The following is a 17,002-nucleotide window of genomic DNA, read 5'->3' as shown; positions in this document are numbered from 1 at the left end:
ACTGCGGTTTAGGAGAAGGTGGGCGTTTGGGGGACATACGTGTGGGAGAGCCTAGGACTGCTGATAAGCAGGTGAATGTAGGTTTTTGGCTCGAGCACCTGGGTAGTTGGTGGGGAACTGAACAGGCGCTCCGCCGCTTCTAGAAAGAAGGAAGCCTTGAAAAAGTCCCTTCGCCTGCCCGGACCGGGTAACAGTTCTGGTCACGAAGCTGGAGAGAGACACGCCCAGACCCGCTGCCGGGCCGGGAGCCTGAGCGAGCCCGGCGGGCGGCGCGCGCGGACCCGGCTTCCACGTGCCCCGTGGGGGTTTCCGCGGCCTCCGGGCGGGGCCGGAAGAGGAAGTCGGCGCTGCAGTGGCGGCTCCAGCAGCCGCGGCGGCCCCAGCTCAACCCCGCCGCCCGCCCCTGTCCGGCCCAGCCACCGAAGCAGCGCCGCGAGGGGACCCGGAGCCCGCCCCACCTCGCGCCGCGCCGCCGGGCGCTCACCAGGCAGTCTGATGGGGCTGCAGCAACCGCTGACCCCCGCCGCGGCCGCCCTGCTCTGGGGCTTCCTGCTCCCTGTGGTAAGGGGGACGGGCGGGCGCTCGGGCCTCCCCGGGGCGGGGCCGGGCGCCCCCACCCTCCGCCGCCTCACCACCCCCGGGCTCCCTGCCGGCCTGCACTCTCCCGCGCCTACGCGGCCTGCTCTGGGTTTTTGCTTTCATCCCCATCCCTGTCCCACTACTCCCTTTCCGCCAGCCCCATTCCCGTCCTCTGAAGTCCCGGTACCTACCCCCGAGAAAGCTACCTGCCGAGCCACTAATACGACTTGGACTTTGGTGCTTCTCCTCTATAGTTTTTCACTGAACCAGACGTTTTGAATTGACCTCTGAATTTTATTGTTCAGTCTTTCTTACTGGTGCTTAACCCGCACTCCTCCCAACCCCAACCCCGAAAGAAGGAAGAAAACGTATACCCGATCCCTGGATGTTTAGCGGTTCAAGGACTGGGCTTTAGTTTAATTGCTCTCATACAGATTTTTTTCTTCCTCCTCTGTAGTTTCTGCTTCGCCTTAGGGCTCATTTGATTCCATTCTGGGGCTTTCTGGTAACAGTAATAATTTAAAATACTTTTTTAAAGAACACACCAAAGTGTAATTCTTTTAGTGGGTTTTAGTGGGTTTCAATTCTCTGCCTATTTTAAAGGGGAGGAGAGCCGGTTAAGTAACAGTAACAAATATGTGTACACAAGTTTGTTTTCGTAATTAGAGAAAAGTAATAATGTCTTAAAATTCAACACCAAGCAGAAGCTTCAGTGAATGGGTGGTAAGGACGCCAGTGTTCAGTGTTTCAGTTTTTGTTTCTTGTAAATTTCACTAATGGAGTTTCAGGTTGGAAACTTTTATGAGCTTTATACAGAATTGGTATGGTGTATGCCTGTGTAGTTCTTTCCATTAGAATGTGTAACTTCTCTGAAAGAGTATATTTTGCTTACTCTTCAGTTTAAAGGATTACTACCAGTGAATATATTCAATATGAAAGTGTTTTTAACATTTATTGAGAAACCAAACACAAAGCCTGAAGTGGTTAAGTGCCTTCGTTGTATTCAGAACTTTGCTAGGCAGCATTAAGAAGAATGTATCTAAAAATTGCTTGAGGTGGGTTGGGGGGAGGAGTAGGATATAAAGAGAATAGCAAAGTGGCAGTGTTGGTCTGAATCTTCGAGGTGTTGTTTACCTTGTAATCAGACGTGTCCAAAAGATAATTCAGGTAGTATGTAAATACACATAAAACTGTAACCTAGGTATGAAATTTTTTGAGTGTTTTTGCACTCATTTTCATTTGAACTTCTTAAGCTAATTGTAAGAATATATACATGTGTGTATAAATTCCCACCTGTCCTTTCTCAACACAAATTAACAATTAACCTAATAATACATCAATTGCTCATAAACTCATTGAAATTCTTAATAAAAGCTCTGAAGCCTCTCACTAGAAAAATGGAAGCAAAATTTTCATGTAATTTCAAGTGCTTCACAAGTCTAAAGTTTGTCCATTTTCTAAATTGTAGCTAGTCTGTCTCTCCCATGTTCTAGATTTTATTCTTTTTGTATTGCACATACATATTTTGTTATATTTCACCATGTTAATCTTGAGTTCTATATTCCCGGTTGCAGGGTTGTTGTGAGGACTCAGTAACATCCTTTCACTGCACAAATATTTAGTGTGTTATCTCTTATATGCCAGGAGCTGTGCTGGTAACTGTGAATACACTGACAAGATGTTTCGAAATTGGGAAGATCATTTTCAGTGCTAACTAGTATTATTGATTTTCTATTTCTTAGTGATTTCTCAGTGGATTTTTTTCTTCTCCACTCTTTCTTCCTTTAAATTCCTGAAAGGGTCTCTTTCTCATTCCTTTCCTTTTCTGAGGAACTCAAATAAATCTGGTATCCTTTTTCTCAGCAGGAGCTCTGTCTTTCCTTCTGTTTACTAGATACCTAGTTCCCTTCCTCCACTATTTTAAGTTTTTTGTTATTTTAACCATTTTCTCCCTGAAGCCCTTGTTTACTCCTCTTCCCTACTCTTACAGCCCTAGGTGGCCTCTCTGAGTTCATTTGAATGAATGATGCCAGCTTAATCATTTCTTCTTTCTGGTCTCTGGAACCTGGCCCTACTGAGCCTCTTTCCCCTTGGTCATGTTAGAAAAGGGCCATCATGGGCTTCCCTGGTGGCGCAGTGGTTAAGAATCTGCCTGCCAATGCAGGGGACAAGGGTTTGAGCCCTGGCCTGGGAAGATCCCACATGCCGTGGAGCAACTAAGCCCATGCACCACAACTACTGAGCCTGTACTCTAGAGCCCATGAGCCACAACTACTGAGTCCGTGTGCTGCAACTATTGAAGCCTGTGCACCTAGAGCCCGTGCTCTGCAACGAGAAACCACTGCAATGAGAAGCCCTCACACCACAACGAAGAGTAGCCCCCACTCGCCGCAACTAGAGAAAGCCCACGTGCAGCAACGAAGACCCAACACAGCCAAAAATTAAAAAAAAAAAAAAGGTCATCATCCTCATCTAGAAGCAGCATTTAATCTCCAGAAAGTGTCACATCCTTCCTATTTAGCATTGGAAAGCCCCTTCAACATCATGTAGCCTACCCTACTCTGTTTGTCCTTATCACATCAGAGACCTTACCATGTATCTTGAACACAAGCTACAGCACATCTGGCTGTTTTAATGACTTCTAAACCCATTAAACATTTAAGTCTAGACATGAAAAGAGTGCCTGGCAGGTAATCTCTCTTGGCTTTGCCATATTTCCGTATCACACTTGTCCTTTCCTAGTCCAACTTCCATTGCTAGCCCCAGCTGTTAGACCTTTATTTTAGTGTTATTCGGACCCAGTCACAGGGTTCTGTTTCAAAGAGAATGAGTGAAATTTAGCCTGGATCTGTTTTCTAAAATTGCTTCAAAGTTCTCTGAAGAATCCTGAGTCTTTCTCATAATGTTTTTATAAAAGTTGTATTCATGTTTTAATTACTTCAAAGAATTTGAAGTGTCATTTAGCCACATCTTGAGCTTATGAAAATTAAGTGGTAATCAGAATCCCCAACAGAAAAATCTCTTGCTGAAATCTGCATTCCTTTGGTATACTACACCAACTCAAAGAGTCTTCTTTAATTCCTTCTCTTCTGCCCTCCTCCCTCAACCTCCTGTGGAAACTAGTTGTGTTCTGCTACCCAACCTATCAGAGACATGCTGAGCTACTGTACTATTGACTGAATTGTGTCCTCCCAAAATCCATATTTTGAAGCACTAATCCCCAGTATTGATGGTATTTGGAGATGGGGCCTTTGGGAGATATTGATAATTAGGTTTAGATGAGGTCAGAGAGTAGGTCCCTTGTGATGGGATTGGTGCCCTTATGAGAAAAGACACCAGAGAGCTTGCTCTCCCTGACCCGTCCTCCTCCCCCATCGTATTTTTTTATGGTAGCCCAAGCTGACTAAGATTTTGGTACCAGGAGTGGGGTTCTGTGGTAAATACCTAAACATGTGGAAGCAGCTTTGTAACTGGGTAATGGATAGAGGCTAGAAATATGAACATTAAAGGTGATTCTGGTGAGAACGCAGATGGAAATGAGGAACAGTTTATTGGAAACTAGAGGAAAGGCAATTCTTGTCATAAAGTGGTAAAGAACTTGGCTGAACTATGTTCTAGTGTTGTGTGGAAGGAAGAATTGTAAGCAGTGAAATCAAATATTTAGCTGAGGAGATTTCTAAGCAAAGTGTTGGTGGAGCAGCTTGGTTTTTTTCTAACTGCTTTTAGTGAAATGCAAAGGGGAGAGAGGAATTGTTAAGCAAAAAGGAACCAGAATTTGAAGATTTGGAAAATTCCCAGCCTATCCATGTTGCCAAAAAAAAAAAAAAAAAAAGAGAGAGAGAGAAAGTTTGTTCTGGAAAGAACGCTAAGAGTGTGGCTGAACAATCACTTGATAAGTAGCTTATGGGATTCTATGAGCAAAAACACTGCCACTTTTAGCTCCGGGAGAAGGAGACAGGATGAAGTGAGGAAAGGCTGTTGGACTTTTTGGATCTGACAGGATGGGATGATAGAGCTATTTGGCTGTGAACGTGCATTATTCTTCAAGAAGAGGGAGAAATGACCCCCAAAGGTGATTCAGAGATCATCAGGGCCACAACTTCAGTTTCAACAAGGCTTTTGGCCTCTACCAGGAGCCTTGGGGGTGGTATCCCACAGAGCCAAAGGCTACCCCACAGAGCCATGGGGGTGACACTTCCACCCCAGTGGGCCTGGAAAGTGGGACATAGAGCCAAAAATGATACTTCTTGAGCCTTAAGATCTATGTCTTACTAGGTTTTGGACTTCCTTGGGTCCCTTCACCCCTTTCTTCCTTCTGATTTCTTCTTTTGGAATGGGAATGTCTATCTTATACCTGTCCCACCATTATATTTTGGAAGCACATAACTTGTCTGGTTTTACAAGTTCACAGCTGGACAGGAATCTTACCTCATGAAGAATCTTGCATCTCACCCATATCAGATTTAGATGACATTTAGATGAGCTTTTGGACTTTTTAGAGTTGTTGCTGGAATGAATTAAGACTTAGGGCTATGGGATGGAATGAATGTAAATATTTTGCATGTGAGAAGCATATGAATTTTGGGAACCAGGGGAGAAATGCTGTGGACTGAATTGTGTGCCTCTAAATTCTCATGTTGAAGCCCTAACTCCCAGTGTGATGGTATTTGGAGATTGATCGGGCCTTTGAGGATAATTAGGTTTAGATGAGGTTATCAGGGTGGGGCCCTTACAATGGGATTATTGCCTTGCTCTCTCTCCCCCCGCCCCCCACAACCATGTGAGGACCCAGTGAAAAGGTGGCCATCTACAAGCCAGGAAGAGAGCCCTTACCAGAACTGGACCATGCTGGCACCTTGAAACTTCTAGGCTCCAGGCTGTGAAAAATAAATTTCTGTTGTTTAAACCACCTAGTCTGTGGTACATGTCTAAGCCCAAGCTTAGACATGCTGGTTATGTCACATTCCTCCTTTAACTGTCAGATTCTTCACAATCAGAGCTGTCTCTGTGGATTCTGCATCCCATTGTCCAATTTCTAAGTCACTAATTGCTGTGTTATCTCCTTCCCAAAATACAACACCTAAACATACATCTCCTGAGAATCTCAAAATGATCCTGAGAGAAGTTTCAGGAAGATTACAATTTGTCCTAGACCAGATAGAAAGTCATGAAAAAGAGGACTAGAACCCAGAGTTTCTATAGATCACAAGACTGATTGGATAAATTTGTGAATTTATTTTCATGAAAAAAGGTTTAAAGATATAAGTCATGTTTATTATATATTTAATAATTTGTCTTTGTTAAATATTTACCTGAAATTGGATCTGTTTACAGAAATCTAGACCATAAAGTCTCCAGGTATGGACTCTTACCCCAAGATACTAAATTTTTTTTCAAAAATTTCATTGCCTTTAGGCCAGAGTTTGCCAAATGTTACCATGTCCTATGGTCTTAAATCAACTCTGATTTACCTGCCTGGCCTTTTAGCCATTTGAGTTTATGAATTCTAGTGTAAGTCGTAAATTCTATGATAGTTAAGTAGTAAGATTACTTAAGGAAACCCAGGGAGAAGGCTGGATCTAGGTAACATAGAATATAGGCCCCATGAAGGAGAAGCTACCTGACTCATTCTCTGCTGTCTCCCTTAGCACCTCATAGTTTGCAGAGTACTGAATGAATGAATGGTTACATTGTACCTTCCCTCCACCCTAGTACATCTTAGCCTGTTACATGCCCCCAGATTCTCCAAGTGTAAGGAATGATCCTGGGGATCTACTTTCCCCATGTCCCTCAGACTCCTCTGATTCTCTATAAATCCCTGTTTGGTGCCCTAGCTCCCACTGAGCCTACTAATTAAGTAATTAAGATTTCACTTCATCTCTGAGGGTCTGAGTCTAGTCAGTTTCAGTGCATTATGGTTTCCATTAACCTTGAATATTGGAAGTAGGAGTAGAAAGAACATAGATTGTCTTGATTATATAACTTATTAGTGAGGAAAGAGGCATAGAAAATATAATAGTGAATAGTGAATCAGGAAGTTACTTAGACCTGGCTTTGGAACATGTGTCATTCAGACATATAACCCCAATTCTGCCTTTCCTGTAGAGGCTGCTTTCAACTCTTAATGTATTGCTATTGACTTAAAACTCAATCTGTGTAAAGAGAAAGATGTTTGTAAAGAAAAGGATACCTCCTACATTGTTGCTATGATACAAGGGTAATGCGTAGATGACTGTTACTCTTTGGCATTTAGCACTCAGTGATTACATTTTAACGTTTTATCTTCTGGTTTAGAAATAGAGATTTTTTAAAATTTCTGTTCTCATTTTAAATAAATTCTGTTTATTAGCAAAATTTGCCCCAAACCCCCAGCCCTCATATTCGGTATCTAAAGATAGAGGAGTAGTTTAATTTGTAGATTTTATGAAGAAAGATTGCAGGGGGTGTTAATTGGAGAGAGAGTTCATCATATTCACACATTGTCCCTTGAAACCAAAGGATTAAGTATATCTAATGGATAACAATATGAATAATGTGAACCATGTTTAATTGACAGACTGTGGAGGTGTGTGGGGAAGCTGGGGCCCAGTGATACAAATGCTGAAGAGTTTTAAGTGAACTTATGGGTGAAATGGGGGAACTGCTGGCCAATACATGGACGTTGGCTATACCAGCATACTGCAGGTACAGTGTGACTTTCACCCCTTAAGAAAATTCCTAGGAGAACCCCAGTAATGTTTGGAAATCTGATGAGTTTCACTGCTATTCATGATGAAGTCTATAACCATGTACTCTGCAGACCAACATCAGAGCATCACTTGGAAGCTGGTTAGAAATGTATAATCATGGGCTCCTCCTAAGACCTGCTGGATCAGAATCTGATTTTAACAGAACATTAAATTCAAGAAGCAGTGATCTATAATAAAGGGTAAGAAATTGTTGCCCAGATTACTCACCATTATCTCTAAGAAAAAAGAACCATGCTTGACTAATCTGTTAAGGCTTTTAAAGGGAATTAAATATATACATGGGTAAAAGTTAGCATTGTATTAATCAGAGCTCCATCGTGATCAGGTGAAAATGGGCCAAGATACAGAGTCCTGGCAGACCCAAAGTATGGCATGGATTCAGGGTAGGGGGTAGTATATTAGATAAATTTTTATCTAAAGAATTTTTATTTTCAAAAGAAATATGTGAAGACTTAAATTTGGAAAGTAGATCCAATGCTGGTAGATACCTTTTGAAGGAGAAAGAAGAATAGAAGGCAAACTAAACCTGTGAAACAAAGTCACAGAAGAATCGAACTGTGCTATTAGCTTGGACAGGAGTAGAAAGGCCTGTTTCCTAGGCTAATATTGGGCTGGTGAGTCAGCATCAGGAGGCCGTTTGAACAGAGGCCAGGAATACAAATGCCCATGCTTGGGACTACCAAGAGAGTGGAGTATGAAGCATAGATATAGCCTCAAGAGACAGGGATGTGAAGGTCAGTACAAGACTGACTCAGTGTAAGTACACTGATGAAATACAGCTCCTTATATATGTCCCATTGTTTAACGTCTGATTGGTTTGGGAAAATGAGGAAATAGGACACCTGCAAGGATGTGAGTATAGTGTACTCCATTACAGTTGAGGTGTTTTTAGACTTTGAGTAATCATTTGGCACTTATTATACCAAAAATTATTTAGGAGAAAAATGATCAAAAGAATAGGCGACTCTGACATTAAGATAGACCTAAACATTGATTTAAAAAGAAGATGATATTGAATAAGACTGAAGTCAAGTGATCTGGGTAAAGTAAATTTGGAAATGTTCACAAACAACAGGCATCCGATGAAGTTTTATGTGAGGTAAATTTGAATCAGAAAAACAGGAAGTACTACTTCACACTGTGGGCTAGTAAACTTGCTTCCCTTGCATGTGAGGATCAAGCAAGATGCAGAATATAAAGACACGGGTGTGAGATTGATGATTTGATGGCCATGAAGAACACTTGATTCCACCGCCAGTGGTTGTAGGAACTGCCATTAAGAGGCAGGATTTGGGGTGAGCAGTAAGGAGCACTTGTCATAGGGAAAGGAATTCCATGAAACTCTAGAGTCCTAGAAGTGGGGGTACTTGGAAGAGTATAAGGAAAGGAGTTAGAGTTTGGGATGTTTAGGGTGTGGGAGGAACTAGTTGGGTATTAGAGGAATTTGAGTGGTCGTAGGAGACCCATGCCCAGAATCACAGCAGAGAGGGAGTTAACAGCTAATGCAGAGATATATATGACCAATATTAAAACTGGAGGATGATGATTGGGTACTAAGGGGTGCTGGCGGATCTAGCTGCATAAGGGAACTTGAAGTGATAGCAGAGCTGAAAGACTGCTGGTCTGGTTTTTAGAGAGCTCAATTCTAATCTGGCCCCTGAGACTTCATTTTGATCATTTTAGACCTGTTTGAGCTATGAAATGAAGGGACTAGATTATGTTATCCCTAAATCCCTTCAAGCTCTTGATACTAAGCTTTTTACTAAGAGAATATTTTCATTATTGGTTGAAAATATAAACATTTTTTAAGGGTTGAGTAAAGTCATAGAAGACCAGGCCACAGTTGATTACAAAGGAAAATTCAGATGTCTAGAAGCATGTTTCTAACTTGAAAAATGTAAAGGAAGGTATCCTGTCCTTCCACCATAGGGTCTTTGTCAGATGATCTAATACTAGCACGGGTAGACCACAAGTCTCACCTGATTTGGTACTTGTAATGTTTGAAGGGACACTTGATCTTTCAGGCCTCTGTGCTTCCCAACCTAACTGGCCCACAGTGATGTGGTTTCTACTACAGTTGGCCCTTGAACAACATGGGTTTAAACTGTGTGGGTCCACTTATACTTGGATTTTTTTCAATACATATACTTTGTGTATGATCTACAGTTTGTTGAATTTGTGTGGAATCAAATCTATTGGATTTGAGCATACCTGGATTTTGTTATCTGTCCTGGAACCAGTCTCCCTCAGATACCAAGGGATGACTGTGTTCTTTTTCCCATACAGCTTTTGCTGCTCAAGGTTGGGCCCATAGAGCAGCAGCATCAGAATCACCTGGGAGCTTGTTAGACATGCAGAATCCCACATTCCACCCAGGCCAACTGAATCAAAATCTCCCTTTGAATATGATCACTAAGTGACTTGTATGCACGTTAAATCTTCTTTTGTTTGGTTTTTTTGTTTTGTTTTGTTTTAACATCTTTATTGGAGTATAACTGTTTTACAATGGTGTGTTAGTTTCTGCTTTACAACAAAGTGAATCAGTCATACATATACATAAGTTCCTATATCTCTTCCCTCTTGCATCACCCTCCCTCCCACCCTCCCTATCCCACCCCTCTAGGTGGTCACAAAGCACAGAGCTGATCCCCCTGTCCTATGCGGCTGCTTCCCACTAGCCACCTATTTTACATTTAGTAGTGTATATCTGTCCATGCCACTCTCTCACTTCGTCACAGCACGTTAAATCTTGAGAAGCACTGCTCCTATGGCTATGGTACCCAAACCTTAACAAGCATCAAAATCTCCAGAAGGCCTTGTTAAAAATAAACTTCTCAGAGTTTCTGATTCAGTAGGTCTGGAATAGGGTCCAAGAATTTGCATTTCCAACACCCTAAGAACTACTAAAGGTTTTACTAGAGACTGACTTAAATCACATTCTGTTTGTGATTATCTTTTTCAGGTTTCTTTTTAATCTTCCCAGTAAGACTATAATTTCTTGTTTAGTGTTTCTTGGTGGGGGCAGCTTTATTGAGATATAGTTCATATACCATAAAATTCATGCATTTAAAGTGTACAGTTCAGTGGCTTTTAGTATATTTACAGATATGTACAACCGTTACTATAGTCAATTTTAAAACATCTACATTACCTCAAAAAGAAACCAAATAGGGGCTTCCCTGGTGGTGCAGTGGTTAAGAATCCGCCTGCCGATGCAGGGGACACGGGTTCGTGCCCCGGTCCGGGAAGATCCCACATGCCGCGGAGCGGCTAGGCCCGTGAGCCATGGCCGCTGAGCCTGCGCGTCCGGAGCCTGTGCTCCGCAACGGGAGAGGCCACAACAGTGAGAGGCCCGCGTAACGCAAAAAAACCCTAAACAAAACAAAACAAAGAAACCAAATAGGTAGAGCACAGAGGATTTTTAGGGCAATAAAACTACTTCATATTCCATATGATACTGTAATGGTGTATACATGTCATTACATATTTGTCAAAACCTATAGAATGTAAAACACCAGGAGAGACCCTAAATGTAAACTGTGGACTTTGGGTGGTAATGAATTGTCAGTGTAGGTTCATAGGTGGTAACAAATGTTAATAATGGAGGTTGGAGAGAGGCTATGTTTGTGTGTGGTAAGGGAATATGTAGGAACACTGTACTTCGTGCTCAGTTTTGCTGTGACCCTAAAGGTGATCTAAAACATAAAGTCCATTTTAAAAAAAGAAAGAAAGAAACCTCATATTCTGTAGCTATCACCCCCATCCCCACATCCTACCAAACCCTAAGCAACCACTAATCATCTTGTATTTCTTCTGCGTGGTGCAAGTACTTGGCAAGGTGCTAGATGTATTATTAATAATAATAGTTATCATTTATTAAGAGCTTAATATGTGTAAACATTTGCATCATCTAACTTAATCATCATGACAGCTCTGTGAGGTCTGGACATTTTTTGTCATCTCAAAGCTGAGGAGGGAATCCCCTGGAGGTCCAGTGGTTAGGACTCTGTGCTTTTACTGCCAGGGCCCAGGTTTAATCCCTGGTCGGGGAACTAAGATCCTGCAAGCCTCGAGGTGGGGCCAAAAACAAAAAACAAAGAAAAACAAGATGTTGATGCTTAAACAGTTTAAATGACTTGTAACATAGCCAATAAATGGTGAAACTGCCATTCTGTCCCAGGTCTCTTAATTCCAGAACATATGATATCTATTGTTGATAAACTGAATTTTCAAAGCTATATATCTCTATGAGGAATTTTACTAAGATGTTAAAATGTAGTGGAAATGCTTAAGTTATTTGGATATGTTAGCTTGCTCATGAAATTTGCTGCATGTTGCACATGCAATACAAACTATTCTACAATTATGTATGGTTATACTTTCCTCTCTCATACTAATCTTCCACTAAAATTTGTGTTTTGCCTTAGTAATTCCCATATCAATGAATTTTGCTTATATCAATGATAAATTTTCTACCACTGTAGAAAAGACTGTAATCTGTCTATAGCAATAAATGTTACTCATAGTTGGATCTTTGTACTGCCTTGTACTTTTAAGCTTTTTAAAAAATCCCTTAGCTTTTGTAATTATAAAAGTAACACTATTATACAGTTGTGTAAAAGGAGGTAGTGTATATGTATCAATATGGAAAATCTAACATAAAATTTAAATTTTACGGCTTAAAGACTTAAATATAAAACATGACACCATAATACTCTTAGAAGAGAACGTAGGCAAAACATTCTCTGACATAAATCATACCAGTGTTTTCTTTGGTCAGTCTCCCAGGGCAATAGAAATAAAAGCAAAAATAAATGGGACCTAAGCAAACTTACAAGCTTTTGTACAGCAAAGGAAATCATAAACAAAATGAAAAGACAAACCTACAGACTGGGAGAAAGTATTTGCAAATGAGGCAACCCACAGGGCTTAATTTCCAACATATTCAAACAGCTCATACAAGTCAACAACAAAAGAACAACCCAATTGAAAAATGGGCAAATGAGCTAAATAGACATTTCTCCAAAAAGACATACAGATGGCAACAGGCACATGAAAAGATGTTCAACATCGGTAATTACTAGAGAAATACAAATCAAAACTATAATGAGGTACCACCTCACACCAGTCAGAATGGCCAGCATTAAAAAGTCTACAGGGCTTCCCTGGTGGCGCAGTGGTTGGGAATCCGCCTGCCGATGCAGGAGACACGGGTTCGTGCCCTGGTCTGGGAAGATCCCACATGCCGCGGAGCAACTAAGCCCGTGAGCCATGGCCGCTAGGCCTGCGCGTCCGGAGCCTGTGCTCCGCAACGGGAGAGGCCACAACAGTGAGAGGCCCGCGTACCGCAAAAAAAAAAAAAAAAAAAAAAGTCTACAAATAACAAATACTTGAGAGGGTGTGGAGAAAAGGAAACCATCCTACACTGTTGGTGGGAATGTAAATTGATGCAGCCACTATGGAAAACAGTATGGAGGTTCCTCAAAAAGCTAAAAATAGAGTTGCCATATGATCCTGTAATCCCACTCCTGGGCGTATATCCAGAGAAAACTATAATTCAAGAAGATACATGCACCCCAGTGTTCATAGCAGCACTATTTACAGTAGCAAGAGACATAGAAGGAGCCTAAATGTCCATTGCCAGATGAATGGATAAAGAAGATGTGGTACACATATACAATGGAATACTACTCAGCCATAAAACAGAATGAAATAATGCCATTTGCAGCAACATGGACGGACCTAGAGATTATCATACTAAGTGAAGTAAGTCAGAAAGAGAAAAATACCATACGAATCACTTACATGTGGAATCTAAAATATGACACGAACTTATCTATGAAACAGAAACAGACTCACAGACATGGAGAACAGACTTGTGGTTGCCAAGGGGGAGGGGTGTGGGGGAGGGAAGGATTGGGAGTTTGGGATTAGCAGATGCAAGCTATTATATATAGGATGGACTACAAGGTCCTATTGTATAGCACAGGGAACTATATTCAATATCCTGTAATAAACCATAATGGAAAAGAATATATATATGATGGAATCACTTTGCTATACAGTAGAAACTAACATTGTAAATCAATTATACTTCAAAGAAATACACTTTAAAAAATAAAATTTTATAAAAGCTACACAGTAGTATATATAGTATGATCCCATATGTGTAAAACAGACAACAATGTATATGTTTGAGATCTATCTATCTATCTATCTATGTATCAGGTTGGCCAAAAGGTTCATTCGGTTTTTCCATAAGATGGCTCTGGTAGGGCTTAGTTGTCTTTAACTTCATTCAAAGCAATTTTGTTAGATTGTAATGTGACAGCTGTCATATCAGCGTGCATTAAAAAAAAATCAAAATTGGTGAATTTTTGTGTAGCCATTATTAAATTGAAGATGGAAGAAAAAAGCAACGTTTTCGGTATATTATGCTTTATTAGTTCAAGAAAGGTAAAAATGCAACTGAAACGCAAAAAAGAGAGTTGTGCAGTGTATGGAGAAGGTTCTGTGACTGATCGAACGTGTCAAATGTGGTTTGCAAAGTTTCATGCTGGAGATTTCTCACTGGACGATGCTCCATGGTCGGGTAGACCATTTGAAGTTGATAGAGATCAAACCGAGACGTTAATTGAGAACAATCAACGTTATACCGTGCAGGACATAGCCGACATACTCAAAATATCCAAGTCAAACATTGAAAATCATTTGCAATAGCTTGGTTATGTTAATCACTTTGAAGTTTGGGTTCCACATAAGTTAAGTGAGAAAAACTTCCTTGACCATATTTCCTCACACGATTCTCTGCTGAAATGTAATGAAGTTTCTGTTATTAAAACAAATTGTAATGGGTGATGAAAAATGAATGCTGTACAATAATGTGGTATGGATGAGATTGTGGGGCAAGTGAAATGAACCACCACCAACCACACCAAAGGCCTGTCTTCAACCAAAGAAGGTGATGTTGTGAATATGGTGGGATTGGAAGGGAGTCCTCTATGATGAGCTCCTTCCAGAAAACCAAATGATTAATCCCAACAAGTACTTCTCCCAGTTAGACCAAATGAAAGCAGCACTTGATGAAAAGTGTCTGGAATCAGTCAAGAGAAAATGCATAATCTTCCATCAGGGTAGCACAAGACCTCATGTTTCTTTGACGACCAGGCAAAAATTGTACAGCTTGGCTGGGAAGTTCTGATTCATCCGCCATACTCACCAGACATTGCACCTTTGGATTTCCATTTATTTTGGTCTTTACAAAATTTTCTTAATGGTAAACATTTCCATTCCCTGGAAGACTGTAAAAGGCACTTGGAACAGTTCTTTGCTCAAAAATATAAAAAGTTTTGGGAAGAGGGAATTATGAAGTTGCCTGAAAAATGGCAGAAGGTAGTGGAACAAAAGGGTGAATACGTTGTTCAGTAAAGTTCTTGGTGAAAATGAAAAATGTGTCTTTTATTTTTACTTAAAAAACCGAAGGAACTTTTTGGCCAACCGAATGTCTATCTATCTTAAATATTCATAGATAGTATCTGGAAAGACATAAAAGAAGCCCCTAAGGGGTGACTGTGAGAACCAGGATGAGAGGAGAGGGACTTCATAGCTTTTTGTTTTGTTTGATTGCTTTTTCCTTTTTTTTTTTTGCGGTACGCAGGCCTCTCACTGTTGTGGCCTCTCCCGTTGCGGAGCACAGGCTCCTGACGCGCAGGCTCAGCGGCCATGGCTCACGGGCCCAGCCGCTCCGCGGCATGTGGGATTTCCCGGACTGGGGCACGAACCCGCGTCCCCTGCATCGGCAGGCGGACTCTCAACCACTGTGCCACAAGGGAAGCCCTGTTTTTTCTTTTAATTTTCTCCTTCCAATCTTTTTACACCCTCATCTTTGCTTTTGTTTTCCTCTCCTTTTTTTTTTTAATAGCCTGGTCTCTCTCCACATCATTCTTTAAGTTCACATAACAGTACAAATACATATAGGGAGCTTTGGGGGGGGGGTCATTTTTATAAAAATAGAAAACACTATAAATATCTTTCTGGAACTTGCTTTTCTCACCATGGACATCTATTTATACAGGTAGATCTAGTTATTTCTTTTTTTAAAATTTTTAAATTTTTAAATAAATTTATTTATTTATTCATTTATTTATTTTTGGCTGCGTTGGGTCTTCATTGCTGTGCACTGGCTTTCTCTAGTTGCAGCAAGTGGGGCTACTTTTTGTTGCAGTGCATGGGCTTCTCATTGTGGTGGCTTCTCTTTGCTGTGGAGCATGGACTCTAGGTGCTCAGGCTTCAGTAGTTGTGGCATGTGGGCTCTAGAGCTCAGGCTCAGTAGTTGTGGCGCACGGGCTTAGTTGCTCTGCGGCATGTGGGATATTCCCAGACCAGGGCTCGGACCTGTGCCCCCTGCATTGGCAGGCAGACTCTTAACCACTGTGCCACCTGGGAAGTCCTATAGTTCTTTCTTTTAATAGCTGTGTACTATGCATACCATAATGTAATGGATTCTTATCTGTGGAAGATGTTTTTTGTTTTTGCTATAACATATTGCAGTGAATATCTTTGTACATTTATCTTTGTAATCTTTGTGCATTATGTAATACATCTCTAGGATATGAATCAGATAATTATATGTATTTAAAAAGTTTGATTGATATTGCCAATTGTCTATTTTAAAGGTTATACCACTTAAGCAGTGTGCATTGTTAAAACCCAAATCCTAATTTAAATACAGTTCTCTCTAAAAGGAGCTTAGTAGAATGACTGATTCCAGTCTATGGCAGGTAAAAGATAAAGTCAGCCTAAAAGAAGGAAGTCCTCAAAGACTAATGGGGTCTTGCCAAAAGGATACAAAGAGCAAGGTGGAAGAGGCTCTATTGGCCAAATTTGGGATAATTTGAACATCAAACAAATAATTGTAATTGCACTACATTGAATTTTAAAAAATCAATTAATCTCTAGTGATAGTAAACAAAAGGTGGTAGAGAGAGAGTAAAGCTCTTTTTTTTTAGAAAAGAAGAGTACAAGGGCTTCTGTGGTGGTGCAGTGGTTAAGAATCTGCCTGCCAATTCAGGGGACACGGGTTCGAGGTCTGGTCCGGGAGGATCCCACATGCCGCGGAGCAACTAAGCCCGTGCTCCACAACTACTGAGCCTGTGCTCTAGGGCCCGTGTGCCCCAACTACTGAGCCTGCGAGCCACAACTACTGAGGCCACATGCCACAACTACTGAGCCTTGCTCTAGAGCCCATGTGCCACAACTCCTGAAGCCTGCGTGCCTAGAGCCCATGCTCCGCAACAAGAGAAGCCGCTGCAATGAGAAGCCCTCACACCGCAACGAAGAGTAGCCCCCGCTAGCTGCAACTAGAGAAAGCCCACACGCAGCAATGAAGACCCAAGGCAGCTAAAAAAAAATAAATAAAATAAATTTATTAAAAAAAGAAGAGTACAAGCTAATAAATGTAGAGGATTGACATTCACCATTTCACAACCCCCAACATAATATGTAAAATTAAATCCAGGCATGGAGGCTAAAACACTAGGTGAGAAGTTGCTGAACTGTTCACATTGTGCTACAGATTACTTCCTAATCACAAGGGGAAAAATATTTAACTTTACACTGGAGAAACCCTGCAGTTACTATGTTAACCAAATAATCAAACTCAGCATTGCTAATGG

The 17,002-nt window shown here is 41.2% G+C and overlaps 1 protein-coding gene across 6 annotated transcripts in view; it reads left to right on the top strand.

Moving 5' to 3' along the window:
• The first annotated feature begins 319 nt into the window (after positions 1-319).
• Positions 320-17,002, top strand: part of SPPL2A (signal peptide peptidase like 2A) — a 49,424-nt gene continuing 32,741 nt past the window's right edge. For 2 of the 6 annotated variants that reach the window (XM_067029242.1, XM_067029240.1), the window contains exons 1-2: positions 338-561; positions 7,379-7,507. Coding sequence is in view for 2 of the 6 variants with exons in the window: in XM_059057902.2 (XP_058913885.1) it covers positions 496-561 (66 nt within the window). In the remaining 4 variants the exon portion in view is untranslated. Of the gene's footprint in view, positions 562-7,135; positions 7,264-7,378; positions 7,508-17,002 lie in introns of all 6 variants that reach the window. The other 4 variants (XM_067029239.1, XM_067029241.1, XM_067029238.1 and 1 more) reach the window with 4 other exon arrangements.

The sequence above is a fragment of the Kogia breviceps genome, chromosome 3 (genome assembly GCF_026419965.1).
Source record: "Kogia breviceps isolate mKogBre1 chromosome 3, mKogBre1 haplotype 1, whole genome shotgun sequence".
In the NCBI taxonomy this organism is placed as follows: domain Eukaryota; kingdom Metazoa; phylum Chordata; class Mammalia; order Artiodactyla; family Physeteridae; genus Kogia; species Kogia breviceps.
The sequence above is the reverse complement of the archived record's forward strand: the minus strand, read 5'-3'. Positions and strand labels throughout refer to the sequence as shown.